General features: G+C 44.1%; 1 protein-coding gene across 4 annotated transcripts in view; it reads left to right on the top strand.

Annotated features, from left to right (window-relative positions):
• Nucleotides 1–22,343, top strand: part of LOC146058331 (uncharacterized) — a 61,606-nt gene that overhangs the window by 5,732 nt on the left and 33,531 nt on the right. For 3 of the 4 annotated variants that reach the window (XM_083170607.1, XM_083170603.1, XM_083170604.1), the window contains exon 2: nt 12,140–12,266. In XM_083170607.1, the coding sequence (XP_083026733.1) occupies nt 12,140–12,266 (127 nt within the window). Of the gene's footprint in view, nt 1–10,159; nt 10,553–12,139; nt 12,267–22,343 lie in introns of those variants that run through there. The other variant, XM_083170606.1, reaches the window with a different exon arrangement.

The raw sequence follows: 22,343 nt of genomic DNA, 5'->3' as shown, positions 1-22,343 counted from the left end.
CTGACAGTACATAGATGAGGGGAATACTACGGTGTATATGTATGTGTTTATATTATTATGGGTTATTTATATGGGACCACAAGGGTTCTGCAGCACCTGACAGTACATAGATGAGGGGAATACTACGGTGTATATGTATGTGTATATATTATTAGGGGTTATTTATATGGGGCCACAAGGGTTCTGCAGCACCTGACAATACATAGATGAGGGGAATACTACGGTGTATATGTATGTGTTTATATTATTATGGGTTATTTATATGGGGCCACAAGGGTTCTGCAGCGCCTGACAGTACATAGATGAGGGGAATACTACGGTGTATATGTATGTGTGTATATTATTATGGGTTATTGATATGGGGCCACAAGGGTTCTGCAGCGCCTGACAGTACATAGATGAGGGGAATACTACGGTGTATATGTATGTGTGTATATATTATTATGGGTTATTTATATGGGGCCACAAGGGTTCTGCAGCGCCTGACAGTACATAGATGAGGGGAATACTACGGTGTATATATTATTATGGGTTATTGATATGGGGCCACAAGGGTTCTGCAGCGCCTGACAGTACATAGATGAGGGGAATACTACAGTGTATATGTGTGTATATTATTATGGGTTATTTATATGGCACCACAAGGGTTCTGCAGCGCCTGACAGTACATAGATGAGGGGAATACTACGGTGTATATGTATGTGTGTATATTATTATGGGTTATTGATATGGGGCCACAAGGGTTCTGCAGCACCTGACAGTACATAGATGAGGGGAATGCTACGGTGTATATGTATGTGTGTATATTATTATGGGTTATTTATATGGCGCCACAAGGGTTCTGCAGCGCCTGACAATACATAGATGAGGGGAATACTACGGTGTATATGTATGTGTGTATATTATTATGGGTTATTGATATGGGGCCACAAGGGTTCTGCAGCACCTGACAGTACATAGATGAGGGGATACTACGGTGTATATGTATGTGTATATATTATTATGGGTTATTTATATGGGACCACAAGGGTTCTGCAGCACCTGACAGTGCATAGATGAGGGGAATACTACGGTGTATATGTATGTGTGTATATTATTATGTGTTATTTATATGGCGCCACAAGGGTTCTGCAGCACCTGACAGTACATAGATGAGGGGAATACTACGGTGTATATGTATGTGTATATATTATTATGGGTTATTTATATGGGACCACAAGGGTTCCGCAGCGCCTGACAATACATAGATGAGGGGAATACTACGGTGTATATGTATGTGTATATATTATTATGGGTTATTTATATGGGGCCACAAGGGTTCTGCAGCACCTGACAATACATAGATGAGGGGATACTACGGTGTATATGTATGTGTATATATTATTATGGGTTATTTATATGGGACCACAAGGGTTCCGCAGCGCCTGACAATACATAGATGAGGGGAATACTATGGTGTATATGTATGTGTATATATTATTATGGGATGTTTATATGGTGCCACAAGGGTTCTGCAGCGTCTGACAGTACATAGATGAGGGGAATACTATGGTGTATATGTATGTGTATATATTATTATGGGTTATTTATATGGGGCCACAAGGGTTCTGCAGCACCTGACAATACATAGATGAGGGGATACTACGGTGTATATGTATGTGTATATATTATTATGGGTTATTTATATGGGACCACAAGGGTTCCGCAGCGCCTGACAATACATAGATGAGGGGAATACTATGGTGTATATGTATGTGTATATATTATTATGGGATGTTTATATGGTGCCACAAGGGTTCTGCAGCGCCTGACAGTACATAGATGAGGTGATACTACGGTGTATATGTATGTGTGTATATTATTATGGGTTATTGATATGGGGCCACAAGGGTTCTGCAGCGCCTGACAGTACATAGATGAGGGGAATACTACGGTGTATATGTATGTGTATATATTATTATGGGTTATTTATATGGGACCACAAGGGTTCTGCAGCGCCTGACAGTACATAGATGAGGGAATACTACGGTGTATATGTATGTGTGTATATATTATTATGGGTTATTTATATTTCGTCACAAGGGTTCTGCAGCGCCTGACAATACATAGATGAGGGGAATACTACGGTGTATATGTATGTGTGTATATATTATTATGGGTTATTTATATGGTGCCACAAGGGTTCTGCAGCACCTGACAATACACAGATGAGGGGAATACTACGGTGTATATGTATGTGTGTATATATTATTATGGGTTAATTATATAGGGCCACAAGGGTTCTGCAGCACCTGACAGTACATAGATGAGGGGAATACTACGGTGTATATGTATGTGTTTATATTATTATGGGTTATTTATATGGAACCACAAGGGTTCTGCAGCACCTGACAGTACATAGATGAGGTGAATACTACGGTGTATATGTATGTGTGTATATATTATTATGGGTTAATTATATGGTGCCACAAGGGTTCTGCAGCACCTGACAATACATAGATGAGGTGAATACTACGGTGTATATGTATGTGTATATTATTATGGGTTATTTATATGGGGCCACAAGGGTTCTGCAGCACCTGACAGTACATAGATGAGGGGAATACTACGGTGTATATGTATGTGTGTATATATTATTATGGGATATTTATATGGTGCCACAAGGGTTCTGCAGCACCTGACAATACATAGATGAGGGGAATACTACGGTGTATATGTATGTGTGTATATATTATTATGGGTTAATTATATAGGGCCACAAGGGTTCTGCAGCACCTGACAGTACATAGATGAGGGGAATACTACGGTGTATATGTATGTGTTTATATTATTATGGGTTATTTATATGGAACCACAAGGGTTCTGCAGCACCTGACAGTACATAGATGAGGGGAATACTACGGTGTATATGTATGTGTATATATTATTATGGGTTATTTATATGGGGCCACAAGGGTTCTGCAGCACCTGACAATACATAGATGAGGGGAATACTACGGTGTATATGTATGTGTATATATTATTATGGGTTATTTATATGGTGCCACAAGGGTTCCCCAGCGCCTGACAATACATAGATGAGGTGTATATGTATGTGTATATATTATTATGGGTTATTTATATGGTGCCACAAGGGTTCTGCAGCACCTGACAGTACATAGATGAGGGAATACTACGGTGTATATGTATGTGTATATATTATTATGGGTTATTTATATGGGGCCACAAGGGTTCTGCAGCACCTGACAGTACATAGATGAGGTGAATACTACGGTGTATATGTATGTGTATATATTATTATGGGTTATTTATATGAGGCCACAAGGGTTCTGCAGCGCCTGACAATACATAGATGAGGGGAATACTACGGTGTATATGTATGTGTGTATATATTATTATGGGTTATTTATATGAGGCCACAAGGGTTCTGCAGCGCCTGACAATACATAGATGAGGTTATACTACGGTGTATATGTATGTGTGTATATTATTATGGGTTATATATATGGCGCCACAGGGGTTCTGCAGTGCCTGACAATACATAGATGAGGGGAATACTACGGTGTATATGTATATATTATTATGGGTTATTTATATGGTGCCACAAGGGTTCTGCAGCACCTGACAATACATAGATGAGGGGAATACTACGGTGTATATGTATATATTATTATGGGTTATTTATATGGTACCACAAGGGTTCTGCAGCGCCTGACAATACATAGATGAGGGGATACTACGGTGTATATGTATGTGTGTATATTATTATGGGTTATATATATGGCGCCACAGGGGTTCTGCAGTGCCTGACAATACATAGATGAGGGGAATACTACGGTGTATATGTATGTGTATATTATTATGGGATATTTATATGGGGCCACAAGGGTTCTGCAGCGCCTGACAGTACATAGATGAGGGGAATACTACGGTGTATATGTATGTGTTTATATTATTATGGGTTATTTATATGGGGCCACAAGGGTTCTGCAGCGCCTGACAGTACATAGATGAGGTTATACTACGGTGTATATGTATGTGTATATATTATTATGGGTTATTTATATGGCGCCACAAGGGTTCTGCAGCACCTGACAGTACATAGATGAGGGGAATACTATGGTGTATATGTATGTGTATATATTATTATGGGATGTTTATATGGTGCCACAAGGGTTCTGCAGCGCCTGACAGTACATAGATGAGGGGAATACTACGGTGTATATGTATGTGTTTATATTATTATGGGTTATTGATATGGGGCCACAAGGGTTCTGCAGCACCTGACAGTACATAGATGAGGGGAATACTACGATGTATATGTATGTGTTTATATTATTATGGGTTATTTATATGGGGCCACAAGGGTTCTGCAGCGCCTGACAATACATAGATGAGGTTATACTACGGTGTATATGTATGTGTATATATTATTATGGGTTATTTATATGGCGCCACAAGGGTTCTGCAGCACCTGACAGTACATAGATGAGGGGAATACTACGATGTATATGTATGTGTTTATATTATTATGGGTTATTTATATGGGGCCACAAGGGTTCTGCAGCGCCTGACAATACATAGATGAGGTTATACTACGGTGTATATGTATGTGTATATATTATTATGGGTTATTTATATGGCGCCACAAGGGTTCTGCAGCACCTGACAGTACATAGATGAGGGGATACTACGGTGTATATGTATGTGTATATATTATTATGGGATGTTTATATGGTGCCACAAGGGTTCTGCAGCGCCTGACAGTACATAGATGAGGGGAATACTACGGTGTATATGTATGTGTTTATATTATTATGGGTTATTTATATGGGACCACAAGGGTTCTGCAGCACCTGACAATACATAGATGAGGGGAATACTACGGTGTATATGTATGTGTATATATTATTAGGGGTTATTTATATGGGGCCACAAGGGTTCTGCAGCACCTGACAATACATAGATGAGGGGAATACTACGGTGTATATGTATGTGTTTATATTATTATGGGTTATTTATATGGGGCCACAAGGGTTCTGCAGCGCCTGACAGTACATAGATGAGGGGAATACTACGGTGTATATGTATGTGTGTATATTATTATGGGTTATTGATATGGGGCCACAAGGGTTCTGCAGCGCCTGACAGTACATAGATGAGGGGAATACTACGGTGTATATGTATGTGTGTATATATTATTATGGGTTATTTATATGGGGCCACAAGGGTTCTGCAGCGCCTGACAGTACATAGATGAGGGGAATACTACGGTGTATATATTATTATGGGTTATTGATATGGGGCCACAAGGGTTCTGCAGCGCCTGACAGTACATAGATGAGGGGAATACTACAGTGTATATGTGTGTATATTATTATGGGTTATTTATATGGCACCACAAGGGTTCTGCAGCGCCTGACAGTACATAGATGAGGGGAATACTACGGTGTATATGTATGTGTGTATATTATTATGGGTTATTGATATGGGGCCACAAGGGTTCTGCAGCACCTGACAGTACATAGATGAGGGGAATGCTACGGTGTATATGTATGTGTGTATATTATTATGGGTTATTTATATGGCGCCACAAGGGTTCTGCAGCGCCTGACAATACATAGATGAGGGGAATACTACGGTGTATATGTATGTGTGTATATTATTATGGGTTATTGATATGGGGCCACAAGGGTTCTGCAGCACCTGACAGTACATAGATGAGGGGATACTACGGTGTATATGTATGTGTATATATTATTATGGGTTATTTATATGGGACCACAAGGGTTCTGCAGCACCTGACAGTGCATAGATGAGGGGAATACTACGGTGTATATGTATGTGTGTATATTATTATGTGTTATTTATATGTGGCCACAAGGGTTCTGCAGCACCTGACAGTACATAGATGAGGGGAATACTACGGTGTATATGTATGTGTGTATATATTATTATGGGTTATTTATATGGTACCACAAGGGTTCTGCAGCGCCTGACAATACATAGATGAGGGGAATACTACGGTGTATATGTATGTGTATATATTATTATGGGTTATATATATGGCGCCACAGGGGTTCTGCAGTGCCTGACAATACATAGATGAGGGGAATACTACGGTGTATATGTATGTGTGTATATATTATTATGGGTTATTTATATGGCGCCACAAGGGTTCTGCAGCACCTGACAATACATAGATGAGGTGAATACTACGGTGTATATGTATGTGTATATATTATTATGGGTTATTTATATGGTGCCACAAGGGTTCTGCAGCGCCTGACAGTACATAGATGAGGGGAATACTACGGTGTATATGTATGTGTTTATATTATTATGGGTTATTTATATGGGGCCACAAGGGTTCTGCAGCGCCTGACAGTACATAGATGAGGGGAATACTACGGTGTATATGTATGTGTTTATATTATTATGGGTTATTTATATGGGGCCACAAGGGTTCTGCAGCGCCTGACAGTACATAGATGAGGTTATACTACGGTGTATATGTATGTGTATATATTATTATGGGTTATTTATATGGCGCCACAAGGGTTCTGCAGCACCTGACAGTACATAGATGAGGGGAATACTATGGTGTATATGTATGTGTATATATTATTATGGGATGTTTATATGGTGCCACAAGGGTTCTGCAGCGCCTGACAGTACATAGATGAGGGGAATACTACGGTGTATATGTATGTGTTTATATTATTATGGGTTATTGATATGGGGCCACAAGGGTTCTGCAGCACCTGACAGTACATAGATGAGGGGAATACTACGATGTATATGTATGTGTTTATATTATTATGGGTTATTTATATGGGGCCACAAGGGTTCTGCAGCGCCTGACAATACATAGATGAGGTTATACTACGGTGTATATGTATGTGTATATATTATTATGGGTTATTTATATGGCGCCACAAGGGTTCTGCAGCACCTGACAGTACATAGATGAGGGGAATACTATGGTGTATATGTATGTGTATATATTATTATGGGATGTTTATATGGTGCCACAAGGGTTCTGCAGCGCCTGACAGTACATAGATGAGGGGAATACTACGGTGTATATGTATGTGTTTATATTATTATGGGTTATTTATATGGGACCACAAGGGTTCTGCAGCACCTGACAGTACATAGATGAGGGGAATACTACGGTGTATATGTATGTGTATATATTATTAGGGGTTATTTATATGGGGCCACAAGGGTTCTGCAGCGCCTGACAGTACATAGATGAGGGGAATACTACGGTGTATATGTATGTGTGTATATATTATTATGGGTTATTTATATGGGGCCACAAGGGTTCTGCAGCGCCTGACAGTACATAGATGAGGGGAATACTACGGTGTATATATTATTATGGGTTATTGATATGGGGCCACAAGGGTTCTGCAGCGCCTGACAGTACATAGATGAGGGGAATACTACAGTGTATATGTGTGTATATTATTATGGGTTATTTATATGGCACCACAAGGGTTCTGCAGCGCCTGACAGTACATAGATGAGGGGAATACTACGGTGTATATGTATGTGTGTATATTATTATGTGTTATTTATATGTGGCCACAAGGGTTCTGCAGCACCTGACAGTACATAGATGAGGTTATACTACGGTGTATATGTATGTGTGTATATTATTATGGGTTATTGATATGGGGCCACAAGGGTTCTGCAGCACCTGACAGTACATAGATGAGGGGAATGCTACGGTGTATATGTATGTGTGTATATTATTATGGGTTATTTATATGGCGCCACAAGGGTTCTGCAGCGCCTGACAATACATAGATGAGGGGAATACTACGGTGTATATGTATGTGTGTATATTATTATGGGTTATTGATATGGGGCCACAAGGGTTCTGCAGCACCTGACAGTACATAGATGAGGGGATACTACGGTGTATATGTATGTGTATATATTATTATGGGTTATTTATATGGGACCACAAGGGTTCTGCAGCACCTGACAGTGCATAGATGAGGGGAATACTACGGTGTATATGTATGTGTGTATATTATTATGTGTTATTTATATGGCGCCACAAGGGTTCTGCAGCACCTGACAGTACATAGATGAGGGGAATACTACGGTGTATATGTATGTGTATATATTATTATGGGTTATTTATATGGGACCACAAGGGTTCCGCAGCGCCTGACAATACATAGATGAGGGGAATACTATGGTGTATATGTATGTGTATATATTATTATGGGTTATTTATATGGGGCCACAAGGGTTCTGCAGCACCTGACAATACATAGATGAGGGGATACTACGGTGTATATGTATGTGTATATATTATTATGGGTTATTTATATGGGACCACAAGGGTTCCGCAGCGCCTGACAATACATAGATGAGGGGAATACTATGGTGTATATGTATGTGTATATATTATTATGGGATGTTTATATGGTGCCACAAGGGTTCTGCAGCGCCTGACAGTACATAGATGAGGTGATACTACGGTGTATATGTATGTGTGTATATTATTATGGGTTATTGATATGGGGCCACAAGGGTTCTGCAGCACCTGACAGTACATAGATGAGGGGAATACTACGGTGTATATGTATGTGTATATATTATTATGGGTTATTTATATGGGACCACAAGGGTTCTGCAGCGCCTGACAGTACATAGATGAGGGAATACTACGGTGTATATGTATGTGTGTATATATTATTATGGGTTATTTATATTTCGTCACAAGGGTTCTGCAGCGCCTGACAATACATAGATGAGGGGAATACTACGGTGTATATGTATGTGTGTATATATTATTATGGGTTATTTATATGGTGCCACAAGGGTTCTGCAGCACCTGACAATACATAGATGAGGGAATACTACGGTGTATATGTATGTGTGTATATATTATTATGGGTTATTTATATGGCACCACAAGGGTTCTGCAGCACCTGACAGTACATAGATGAGGTGATACTACGGTGTATATGTATGTGTATATTATTATGGGTTATTTATATGGGGCCACAAGGGTTCTGCAGCACCTGACAATACATAGATGAGGGAATACTACGGTGTATATGTATGTGTGTATATATTATTATGGGTTATTTATATGGCACCACAAGGGTTCTGCAGCACCTGACAGTACATAGATGAGGTGATACTACGGTGTATATGTATGTGTATATTATTATGGGTTATTTATATGGGGCCACAAGGGTTCTGCAGCGCCTGCCAGTACATAGATGAGGGGAATACTACGGTGTATATGTATGTGTATATATTATTATGGGTTATTTATATGGCGCCACAAGGGTTCTGCAGCGCCTGACAGTACATAGATGAGGGGAATACTACGGTGTATATGTATGTGTATATATTATTATGGGTTATTTATATGGCGCCACAAGGGTTCTGCAGCGTCTGACAATACATAGATGAGGGGAATACTACGGTGTATATGTATGTGTGTATATTATTATGGGATATTTATATGGTGCCACAAGGGTTCTGCAGCACCTGACAATACATAGATGAGGGAATACTACGGTGTATATGTATGTGTATATATTATTATGGGATATTTATATGGTGCCACAAGGGTTCTGCAGCACCTGACAATACATAGATGAGGGGAATACTACGGTGTATATGTATGTGTGTATATTATTATGGGTTATTTATATGGCGCCACAAGGGTTCTGCAGCACCTGACAGTACATAGATGAGGGGAATACTACGGTGTATATGTATGTGTGTATATATATTATTATGGGTTATATATATGGCACCACAAGGGTTCTGCAGCGCCTGACAATACATAGATGAGGGGAATACTACGGTGTATATGTATGTGTGTATATTATTATGGGTTATTTATATGGTGCCACAAGGGTTCTGCAGCACCTGACAATACATAGATGAGGGGAATACTACGGTGTATATGTGTGTGTATATATTATTATGGGTTATTTATATGGCACCACAAGGGTTCTGCAGCGCCTGACAATACATAGATGAGGGGAATACTACGGTGTATATGTATATATTATTATGGGTTATTTATATGGTGCCACAAGGGTTCTGCAGCACCTGACAATACATAGATGAGGGGAATACTACGGTGTATATGTATGTGTATATATTATTATGGGTTATTTATATGGCACCATAAGGGTTCTGCAGCGCCTGACAGTACATAGATGAGGTGGTACTACGGTGTATATGTATGTGTGTATATTATTATGGGTTATTGATATGGGGCCACAAGGGTTCTGCAGCGTCTGACAGTACATAGATGAGGGAATACTACGGTGTATATGTATGTGTATATATTATTATGGGTTATTTATATGGTGCCACAAGGGTTCTGCAGCGCCTGACAATACATAGATGAGGTGAATATTACGGTGTATTTATTATTATGGGTTATTTCTATGGCGCCACAAGGGTTCCGCAGCGTCTGACAATACATAGATGAGCAAAAGAACAAAACAAGAAAATAGTGATTTACAGCACAAATGCAAATACGGACAAGTACATGGTAAATAAAAGACAGTTGCAGCAGACACTGACACAATTATAACAGTGGCAGAAAACCCATGAGGAGAGAGGGGTGTGGTATAGCCGTCTGACAGTCATTTTCCTGACGTCGGCATCCTGACTGGCCGGACCCAGACAGCATGGCGAGCGCAACAAAGTCCCTTGCGGGCTCGCCACGCTGCGGTGCCACCTATTCTATTCTCCCTCTATGGGGGCCGTGGACCCCCAGGAGGGAAAATAGCCGACGGCCATCGGGCACCCGGCTGTCAGTGTTTAGACAGTCGGGATCCCGACCTGTCAGGATCCCGTTCGGCACCCGGAGAGAGGGCCCTGCTCATTAGCTGGACAGAAACCTTCCATGGAGCAGGAGGGTTCTTAGAGGGCCCTGCTCGTTTGTCTGCCCCTTTGGAAGGGCAGACAGACAGGAGTGACACAGCAGGGATAGACGTGAGCATAAACAGAGGGTTAGGATGACAAATGGTTAGATATGATGAAGAAGTGGGGTGTTGAGCGCCCGTGTTGAATGACGACAGTGTAGAATTGTTTATGGGATATAATTCCCGGGATGTTTGCATGTGGGTGAGACACTTGGTGTGGTAATGACTGTGAGGGGCTGTTATGGAGGTTCTGTTATCACCATGAGGATATGACCTATCCGGGTGTAATATTATGATCATAGACTATAAGTGACTGGCTGGTAATACTCACATTTGTGTACCAAAAGAAATGAGTAGACACTACTGTGTGTACTCTTGGGAGCGCTTGGCAGAATTGTTATCTCAATTTAGGAGCAGCTGCTTGAATGGGGAGGGTCAGTCCCCATACAAAAGAAGACAAAAAACAACACAAAAAGCAGCGCTAGCAATGAAGGATGAGTGAATCAGATTTAAAAAATTATTAAACAATTTATTAAAAAACAATAATTAAAATTAGAATATCATGTGTAGCAGCATTTTCATTATACAGATATCTTGCATTAGTGCCAATTGAATGAATGCACATGAACTCATTGGACAGTGCTACCAGATCCTGGACAAACACCTTGGAGGTTCACCTGCTCAATTCCCTGACCACCATCTATCCCTAACCACTTTGGAAGTCCACGGCTCAATTCAAACATCCACCTGGACACTCGGCCACGAGGTTGAAGGTAGGCTTATACAAACTCAGCCACTCCCTCGGTGAGCCCACAGGAATACAAATCGCCGTTACACACCGGACTCCATCATAAATATTTGGGACTACCATACAGAGTGGACAGTGCGGGTTCTTCTATCCTCCACCCCGGATGGGGTTATTCAAAATACACGTGAGATCTGGTCACCTTTATCACTTTTAACTCAGAGTTCATGTGCATTCATTCAATTGGCACTAATGCAAGATATCTGTATAATGAAAATGCTGCTACACATGGTATTCTAATTTTAATTATTGTTTTTTAATAAATTGTTTAATAATTTTTGAAATCTGATTCACTCATCCTTCATTGCTAGCGCTGCTTTTTGTGTTGTTTTTTTATACTCACATTTGTGCCTCACGTTGCTGTGCCTCATGTTACTGTGCCTCAGCCTCGCTGTGTCTCTTTCAGGCCCAGGTCACCTTTGCGGACATTGCAGTGTCTTTCTCCCAGGAGGAGTGGAAGGGGCTGTACACACAGCAGAGGGCTCTGTACCGGGAGGTGATGACGGATAATTACCAGAACCTGACTTCTCTCGGTGAGAACCCTGATGCCCCCCAGCACCTCTGTGTACCCCTCCTGTGATACATGGGTGATATGGCTTCATTCCTGCACTTACACTCCCCGCAGGCTGCACTCACAGGACACTACACACATAGAGCCGCATTCCTGCACTTACACTCACCGCAGGCTGCACTCACAGGACACTACACACATAGAGCCGCATTCCTGCACTTACACTCACCGCAGGCTGCACTCACAGGACACTACACACATAAAGCCTCATTCCTGCACTTACACTCCCCGCAGGCTGCACTCACAGGACAGTACACACATAGAGCCGCATTCCTGCACTTACACTCACCGCAGGCTGCACTCACAGGACACTACACACATAGAGCCGCATTCCTGCACTTACACTCACCGCAGGCTGCACTCACAGGACACTACACACATAGAGCCTCATTCCTGCACTCACACTCCCCGCAGGCTGCACTCACAGGACACTACACACATAGAGCCGCATTCCTGCACTTACACTCACCGCAGGCTGCACTCACAGGACACTACACACATAGAGCCGCATTCCTGCACTTACACTCACCGCAGGCTGCACTCACAGGACACTACACACATAGAGCCTCATTCCTGCACTCACACTCCCCGCAGGCTGCACTCACAGGACACTACACACATAGAGCCGCATTCCTGCACTTACACTCCCCGCAGGCAGCACTCACAGGACACTACACACATAGAGCCTCATTCCTGCACTTACACTCCCCGCAGGCTGCATTTACAGGACACTACACACATAGAGCCTCATTCCTGCACTTACACTCACCGCAGGCTGCACTCACAGGACACTACACACATAGAGCCGCATTCCTGCACTTACACTCCCCGCAGGCTGCACTCACAGGACACTACACACATAGAGCCGCATTCCTGCACTTACACTCACCGCAGGCTGCACTCACAGGACACTACACACATAGAGCCGCATTCCTGCACTTACACTCCCCACAGGCTGCACTCACAGGACACTACACACATAGAGCCTCATTCCTGCACTTACACTCCCCGCAGGCTGCACTCACAGGACACTACACACATAGAGCCGCATTCCTGCACTTACACTCACCGCAGGCTGCACTCACAGGACACTACACACATAGAGCCTCATTCCTGCACTTACACTCCCCGCAGGCTGCACTCACAGGACACTACACACATAGAGCCTCATTCCTGCACTTACACTCCCCGCAGGCTGCACTCACAGGACACTACACGAATAGAGCCTCATTCCTGCACTTACACTCCCCGCAGGCTGCACTCACAGGACACTACACACATAGAGCCGCATTCCTGCACTTACACTCCCCGCAGGCTGCACTCACAGGACACTACACACATAAAGCCTCATTCCTGCACTTACACTCCCCGCAGGCTGCACCCACAGGATACTACACACATAGAGCCTCATTCCTGCACTTACACTCCCCACAGGCTGCACTCACAGTACACTACACACATAGAGCCTCATTCCTGCACTTACACTCCCCACAGGCTGCACTCACAGGACACTACACACATAGAGCCGCATTCCTGCACTTACACTCCCCGCAGGCTGCACTCACAGGACACTACACACATAGAGCCTCATTCCTGCACTTACACTCACCGCAGGCAGCACTCACAGGACACTACACACATAGAGCCTCATTCCTGCACTTACACTCCCCGCAGGCTGCACTCACAGGACACTACACACATAGAGCCTCATTCCTGCACTTACACTCCCCGCAGGCTGCACTCACAGGATACTACACACATAGAGCTTCATTCCTGCACTTACACTCCCCGCAGGCTGCACTCACAGGACACTACACACATAGAGCCTCATTCCTGCACTTACACTCCCCGCAGGCTGCACTCACAGTATACTACACACATAGAGCTTCATTCCTGCACTTACACTCCCCGCAGGCTGCACTCACAGGACACTACACACATAGCCACATTCCTGCACTTACACTCCCCGCAGGCTGCACTCACAGGACACTACACACATAGAGCCTCATTCCTGCACTTACACTCCCCGCAGGCTGCACTCACAGTATACTACACACATAGAGCTTCATTCCTGCACTTACACTCCCCGCAGGCTGCACTCACAGGACACTACACACATAGCCACATTCCTGCACTTACACTCCCCGCAGGCTGCACTCACAGGACACTACACACATAGAGCCTCATTCCTGCACTTACACTCCCCGCAGGCTGCACTCACAGGACACTACACACATAGAGCCTCATTCCTGCACTTACACTCCCCGCAGGCTGCACTCACAGGACACTACACACATAGAGCCTCATTCCTGCACTTACACTCCCCGCAGGCTGCACTCACAGGACACTACACACATAGAGCCTCATTCCTGCACTTACACTCCCCGCAGGCTGCACTCACAGTATACTACACACATAGAGCCTCATTCCTGCACTTACACTCCCCGCAGGCTGCACTCACAGTACACTACACACATAGAGCCTCATTCCTGCACTTACACTCCCCGCAGGCTGCACTCACAGGACACTACATACATAGAGCCTCATTCCTGCACTTACACTCCCCGCAGGCTGCACCCACAGGATACTACACACATAGAGCCTCATTCCTGCACTTACACTCCCCACAGGCTGCACTCACAGTACACTACACACATAGAGCCTCATTCCTGCACTTACACTCCCCACAGGCTGCACTCACAGGACACTACACACATAGAGCCGCATTCCTGCACTTACACTCCCCACAGGCTGCACTCACAGGACACTACACACATAGAGCCGCATTCCTGCACTTACACTCCCCGCAGGCTGCACTCACAGGACACTACACACATAGAGCCTCATTCCTGCACTTACACTCCCCGCAGGCTGCACTCACAGGACACTACACAACAGGTAAAACACTGAACATCTCTGTACTGCAGAGCATTACATCTATTGTGTGGGATTGATTTGTATATCTAGGTAACACACTGAACATCTCCTCTGTACTGCAGAGCATTACATCTATTGTGTGGGATTGATTTGTATATCTAGGTAACACACTGAACATCTCCTCTGTACTGCAGAGCATTACATCTATTGTGTGGGATTGATTTGTATATCTAGGTAACACACTGAACATCTCCTCTGTACTGCAAAGCATTACATCTATTGTGTGGGATTGATTTGTATATCTAGGTAACACACTGAACAACTCCTCTGTACTGCAGAGCATTACATCTATTGTGTGGGATTGATTTGTACTACTAGGTAACACACTGAACATCTCCTCTGTACTGCAGAGCATTACATCTATTGTGTGGGATTGATTTGTTCTACTAGGTAACACACTGAACATCTCCTCTGTGTACTTTACAACAGTACCTAGCCTGTGTGTAGGGGGGATTTTATTTTTATTCTAGATGATATATAGTATCCTGGAATGCTAGTTTTGTTTTTTTAAGCCACTTTTATGTGTTGTAGGGGGTGGGGACTGAGTGAGTGGATTCCAATTATTGGGAATTGGGAACTCATGCATTGTTAGAGTACTTCAGTAGTCATTGCATACGGCTGTGGCCAGAGTTTAAATATGGGCCTAGATTGAAGTGGGCCGTTATTAAAGTGGGAAAACTGATTCATAACTACAGCGTTTTACCAGCGTTACACCGAAGTGAAACTGAAGGACAAACAACTGAGAAAACCAAAGTCTGCTTTGAGTGAGTTAAATTCATTCACACAACATACTACTCCTGGCTGCTTAATCTGGCTATTCAACCATAATATCATCATTTTACATCTGCAAACAACTTTTACTATCACTGTTAAAGCTTGTACTTGCACTGTCAGTTTTGAAAATGCACAGCTGTACCTCTAATGACCTCACCTCTCCTGCTCTTCCATTGATAGTAGGTGTCCCCCGACATTTTATTCTTGGCCCTCTTCTTCTCTAGCTCTACATGTCCTCTCTGGGTGAGCTTATGTGCTCACTTAACTTCCACTATCACCTCTATACTGATAACACTGTAATCTACCTCTCCTGATCTCTCTCCTGATCTCTCTCCCTCTGTCCTCACTCACCTCTATGCTGATAACACTGTAATCTACCTCTCCTCTCCTGATCTCTCTCCCTCTATCCTCACTCACCTCTATGCTGATAACACTGTAATCTACCTCTCCTCTCCTGATCTCTCTCCCTCTATCCTCACTCACCTCTATGCTGATAACACTGTAATCTACCTCTCCTCTCCTGATCTCTCTCCCTCTATCCTCACTCACATCTATGCCGATAACACTGTAATCTACCTCTCCTGATCTCTCTCCCTCTGTCCTCACTCACATCTATGCTGATAACACTGTAATCTACCTCTCCTCTCCTGATCTCTCTCCCTCTATCCTCACTCACCTCTATGCTGATAACACTGTAATCTACCTCTCCTCTCCTGATCTCTCTCCCTCTATCCTCACTCACCTCTATGCTGATAACACTGTAATCTACCTCTCCTCTCCTGATCTCTCTCCCTCTATCCTCACTCACCTCTATGCTGATAACACTGTAATCTACCTCTCCTCTCCTGATCTCTCTCCCTCTATCCTCACTCACATATATGCCGATATCACTGTAATCTACCTCTCCTGATCTCTCTCCTGATCTCTCTCCCTCTGTCCTCACTCACATCTATGCTGATAACACTGTAATCTACCTCTCCTCTCCTGATCTCTCTCCCTCTATCCTCACTCACCTCTATGCTGATAACACTGTAATCTACCTCTCCTGATCTCTCTCCCTCTGTCCTCACTCACCTCTATGCTGATAATACTGTAATCTACCGCTCCTCTCCTGATCTCTCTCCCTCTATCCTCACTCACCTCTATGCTGATAACACTGTAATCTACCTCTCCTGATCTCTCTCCCTCTGTCCTCACTCACCTCTATGCTGATAACACTGTAATCTACCTCTCCTGATCTCTCTCCCTCTATCCTCACTCACCTCTATGCTGATAACACTGTAATCTACCTCTCCTGATCTCTCTCCCTCTGTCCTCACTCACCTCTATGCTGATAACACTGTAATCTACCGCTCCTCTCCTGATCTCTCTCCCTCTATCCTCACTCACCTCTATGCTGATAACACTGTAATCTACCTCTCCTCTCCTGATCTCTCTCCCTCTATCCTCACTCACCTCTATACTGATAACACTGTAATCTACCGCTCCTCTCCTCACCTCTCTCCCTCTGTCCTCACTCACCTCTATGCTGATAATACTGTAACCTACCTCTCCTCTCCTGATCTCTCTCCCTCTATCCTCACTCACCTCTATGCTGATAACACTGTAATCTACCTCTCCTCTCCTGATCTCTCTCCCTCTATCCTCACTCACCTCTATACTGATAACACTGTAATCTACCGCTCCTCTCCTCACCTCTCTCCCTCTGTCCTCACTCACCTCTATGCTGATAACACTGTAATCTACCGCTCCTCTCCTCACCTCTCTCCCTCTGTCCTCACTCACCTCTATGCTGATAATACTGTAACCTACCTCTCCTCTCCTGATCTCTCTCCCTCTATCCTCACTCACCTCTATGCTGATAACACTGTAATCTACCTCTCCTCTCCTGATCTCTCTCCCTCTATCCTCACTCACATCTATGCTGATAACACTGTAATCTACCTCTCCTCTCCTGATCTCTCTCCCTCTATCCTCACTCACCTCTATGCTGATACTACTGTAATCTACCTCTCCTCTCCTGATCTCTCTCCCTCTATCCTCACTCACATCTATCCTTTTAACACTGTAATCTACCTCTCCTCTCCTGATCTCTCTCCCTCTATCCTCACTCACCTCTATACTGATAACACTGTAATCTACCGCTCCTCTCCTCACCTCTCTCCCTCTGTCCTCACTCACCTCTATGCTTATAATACTGTAACCTACCTCTCCTCTCCTGATCTCTCTCCCTCTATCCTCACTCACCTCTATGCTGATAACACTGTAATCTACCTCTCCTCTCCTGATCTCTCTCCCTCTATCCTCACTCACATCTATGCTGATAACACTGTAATCTACCTCTCCTCTCCTGATCTCTCTCCCTCTATCCTCACTCACCTCTATGCTGATAATACTGTAATCTACCTCTCCTCTCCTGATCTCTCTCCCTCTATCCTCACTCACCTCTATGCTGATAATACTGTAACCTACCGCTCCTCTCCTGATCTCTCTCCCTCTATCCTCACTCACCTCTATGCTGATAACACTGTAATCTACCTCTCCTCTCCTGATCTCTCTCCCTCTATCCTCACTCACATCTATGCTGATAATACTGTAATCTACCGCTCCTCTCCTGATCTCTCTCCCTCTATCCTCACTCACCTCTATGCTGATAACACTGTAATCTACCGATCCTTTCCTGATCTCTCTCCCTCTATCCTCACTCACCTCTATGCTGATAATACTGTAATCTACCGCTCCTCTCCTGATCTCTCTCCCTCTATCCTCACTCACCTCTATGCTGATAACACTGTAATCTACCTCTCCTCTTCTGATCTCTCTCCCTCTATCCTCACTCACCTCTATGCTGATAACACTGTAATCTACCTCCTCTCCTGATCTCTCTCCCTCTATCCTCACTCACCTCTATGCTGATAACACTGTAATCTACCTCTCCTCTCCTGATCTCTCTCCCTCTATCCTCACTCACCTCTATGCTGATAACACTGTAATCTACCTCTCCTCTCCTCTCTCCCTCTATCCTCACTCACCTCTATGCCGATAACACTGTAATCTACCGCTCCTCTCCTGATCTCTCTCCCTCTGTCCTCACTCACCTCTATGCTGATAACACTGTAATCTACCTCTCCTCTCCTGATCTCTCTCCCTCTATCCTCACTCACATCTATGCTGATAACACTGTAATCTACCGCTCCTCTCCTGATCTCTCTCCCTCTATCCTCACTCACCTCTATGCTGATCATACTGTAATCTACCTCTCCTCTCCTGATCTCTCTCCCTCTATCCTCACTCACCTCTATGCTGATAACACTGTAATCTACCGCTCCTCTCCTGATCTCTCTTCCTCTATCCTCACTCACCTCTACGCTGATAACACTAATCTACCTCTCCTCTCCTCTCTCCCTCTATCTTCACTCACCTCTATGCTGATCATACTGTAATCTACCTCTCCTCTCCTGATCTCTCTCCCTCTATCCTCACTCACCTCTATGCTGATAACACTGGAATCTACCTCTCCTCTACAGATCTCTCTCCCTCTATCCTCACTCACCTCTATGCCGATAACACTGTAATCTACCGCTCCTCTCCTGATCTCGCTCCCTCTGTCCTCACTCACCTCTATGCTGATAACACTGTAATCTACCTCTCCTGATCTCTCTCCCTCTATCCTCACTCACATCTATGCTGATAACACTGTAATCTACCTCTCCTCTCCTGATCTCTCTCCCTCTATCCTCACTCACCTCTATGCTGATAACACTGGAATCTACCTCTCCTCTACAGATCTCTCTCCCTCTATCCTCACTCACCTCTATGCCGATAACACTGTAATCTACCTCTCCTCTCCTCTCTCCCTCTATCCTCACTCACCTCTATGCTGATCATACTGTAATCTACCTCTCCTCTCCTGATCTCTCTCCCTCTATCCTCACTCACATCTATGCTGATAATACTGTAATCTACCTCTCCTCTCCTGATCTCTCTCCCTCTATCCTCACTCACCTCTATGCTGATAACACTGTAATCTACCTCTCCTCTCCTGATCTCTCTCCCTCTATCCTCACTCACCTCTATGCTGATAACACTGTAATCTACCGCTCCTCTCCTGATCTCTCTCCCTCTATCCTCACTCACCTCTATGCTGATAACACTGTAATCTACCTCTCCTCTCCTGATCTCTCTCCCTCTATCCTCACTCACCTCTATGCTGATAACACTGTAATCTACCTCTCCTCTCCTGATCTCTCTCCCTCTATCCTCACTCACCTCTATGCTGATAACACTGGAATCTACCTCTCCTCTACAGATCTCTCTCCCTCTATCCTCACTCACCTCTATGCCGATAACACTGTAATCTACCGCTCCTCTCCTGATCTCTCTCCCTCTATCCTCACTCACCTCTATGCTGATAACACTGTAATCTACCTCTCCTCTCCTGATCTCTCTCCCTCTATCCTCACTCACCTCTATGCTGATAACACTGTAATCTACCTCTCCTCTCCTGATCTCTCTCCCTCTATCCTCACTCACCTCTATGCTGATAACACTGGAATCTACCTCTCCTCTACAGATCTCTCTCCCTCTATCCTCACTCACCTCTATGCCGATAACACTGTAATCTACCGCTCCTCTCCTGATCTCTCTCCCTCTGTCCTCACTCACCTCTATGCTGATAACACTGTAATCTACCGCTCCTCTCCTGATCTCTCTCCCTCTATCCTCACTCACCTCTACGCTGATAACACTGTAATCTACCTCTCCTCTCCTCTCTCCCTCTATCCTCACTCACCTCTATGCTGATCATACTGTAATCTACCTCTCCTCTCCTGATCTCTCTCCCTCTATCCTCACTCACCTCTATGCTGATAACACTGGAATCTACCTCTCCTCTACAGATCTCTCTCCCTCTATCCTCACTCACCTCTATGCCGATAACACTGGAATCTACCGCTCCTCTCCTGATCTCTCTCCCTCTATCCTCACTCACCTCTATGCTGATAACACTGGAATCTACCGCTCCTCTCCTGATCTCTCTCCCTCTATCCTCACTCACCTCTATGCTGATAATACTGTAATCTACCGCTCCTCTCCTGATCTCTCTCCCTCTATCCTCACTCACCTCTATGCTGATAACACTGTAATCTACCTCTCCTCTCCTGATCTCTCTCCCTCTATCCTCACTCACCTCTATGCTGATAACACTGTAACCTACCTCTCCTCTCCTGATCTCTCTCCGTCTATCCTCACTCACCTCTATGCTGATAACACTGTAATCTACCTCTCCTCTCCTGATCTCTCTCCGTCTATCCTCACTCACCTCTATGCTGATAACACTGATATCTACCGCTCCTCTCCTGATCTCTCTCCCTCTATCCTCACTCACCTCTATGCTGATAACACTGTAATCTACCTCTCCTCTCCTGATCTCTCTCCCTCTATCCTCACTCACATCTATGCTGATAACACTGTAATCTACCTCTCCTCTCCTGATCTCTCTCCCTCTATCCTCACTCACCTCTATGCTGATAACACTGTAATCTACCTCTCCTCACCTGATGTCTCTCCCTCTATCCTCACTCACCTCTATGCTGATAACACTGTAATCTACCTCTCCTCTCCTGATCTCTCTCCCTCTATCCTCACTCACCTCTATGCTGATAACACTGTAATCTACCTCTCCTCTACTGATCTCTCTCCCTCTATCCTCACTCACATCTATGCTGATAACACTGTAATCTACCTCTCCTCTCCTGATCTCTCTCCCTCTATCCTCACTCACCTCTATGCTGATAACACTGTAATCTACCTCTCCTCTCCTGATCTCTCTCCCTCTATCCTCACTCACCTCTATGCTGATAATACTGTAATCTACCTCCCCTCTCCTGATCTCTCTCCCTCTATCCTCACTCACCTCTATGCTGATAACACTGTAATCTACCGCCCCTCTCCTGATCTCTCTCCCTCTATCCTCACTCACCTCTATGCTGATAACACTGTAATCTACCTCTCCTGATCTCTCTCCCTCTATCCTCACTCACCTCTATGCTGATAACACTGTAATCTACCTCTCCTGATCTCTCTCCCTCTATCCTCACTCACCTCTATGCTGATAACACTGTAATCTACCTCTCCTGATCTCTCTCCCTCTATCCTCACTCACCTCTATGCTGATAACACTGTAATCTACCTCTCCTCTCCTGATCGCTCTCCCTCTATCCTCACTCACCTCTATGCTGATAACACTGTAATCTACCTCTCCTCTCCTGATCTCTCTCCCTCTATCCTCACTCACCTCTATGCTGATAACACTGTAATCTACCTCTCC

This window comes from Crinia signifera, chromosome 2 (assembly GCF_055691185.1).
Source record: "Crinia signifera chromosome 2, ASM5569118v1, whole genome shotgun sequence".
Classification (NCBI taxonomy): domain Eukaryota; kingdom Metazoa; phylum Chordata; class Amphibia; order Anura; family Myobatrachidae; genus Crinia; species Crinia signifera.
Note: the sequence above shows the minus strand (reverse complement) of the source record. Positions and strands in the feature narration are given on the sequence as shown.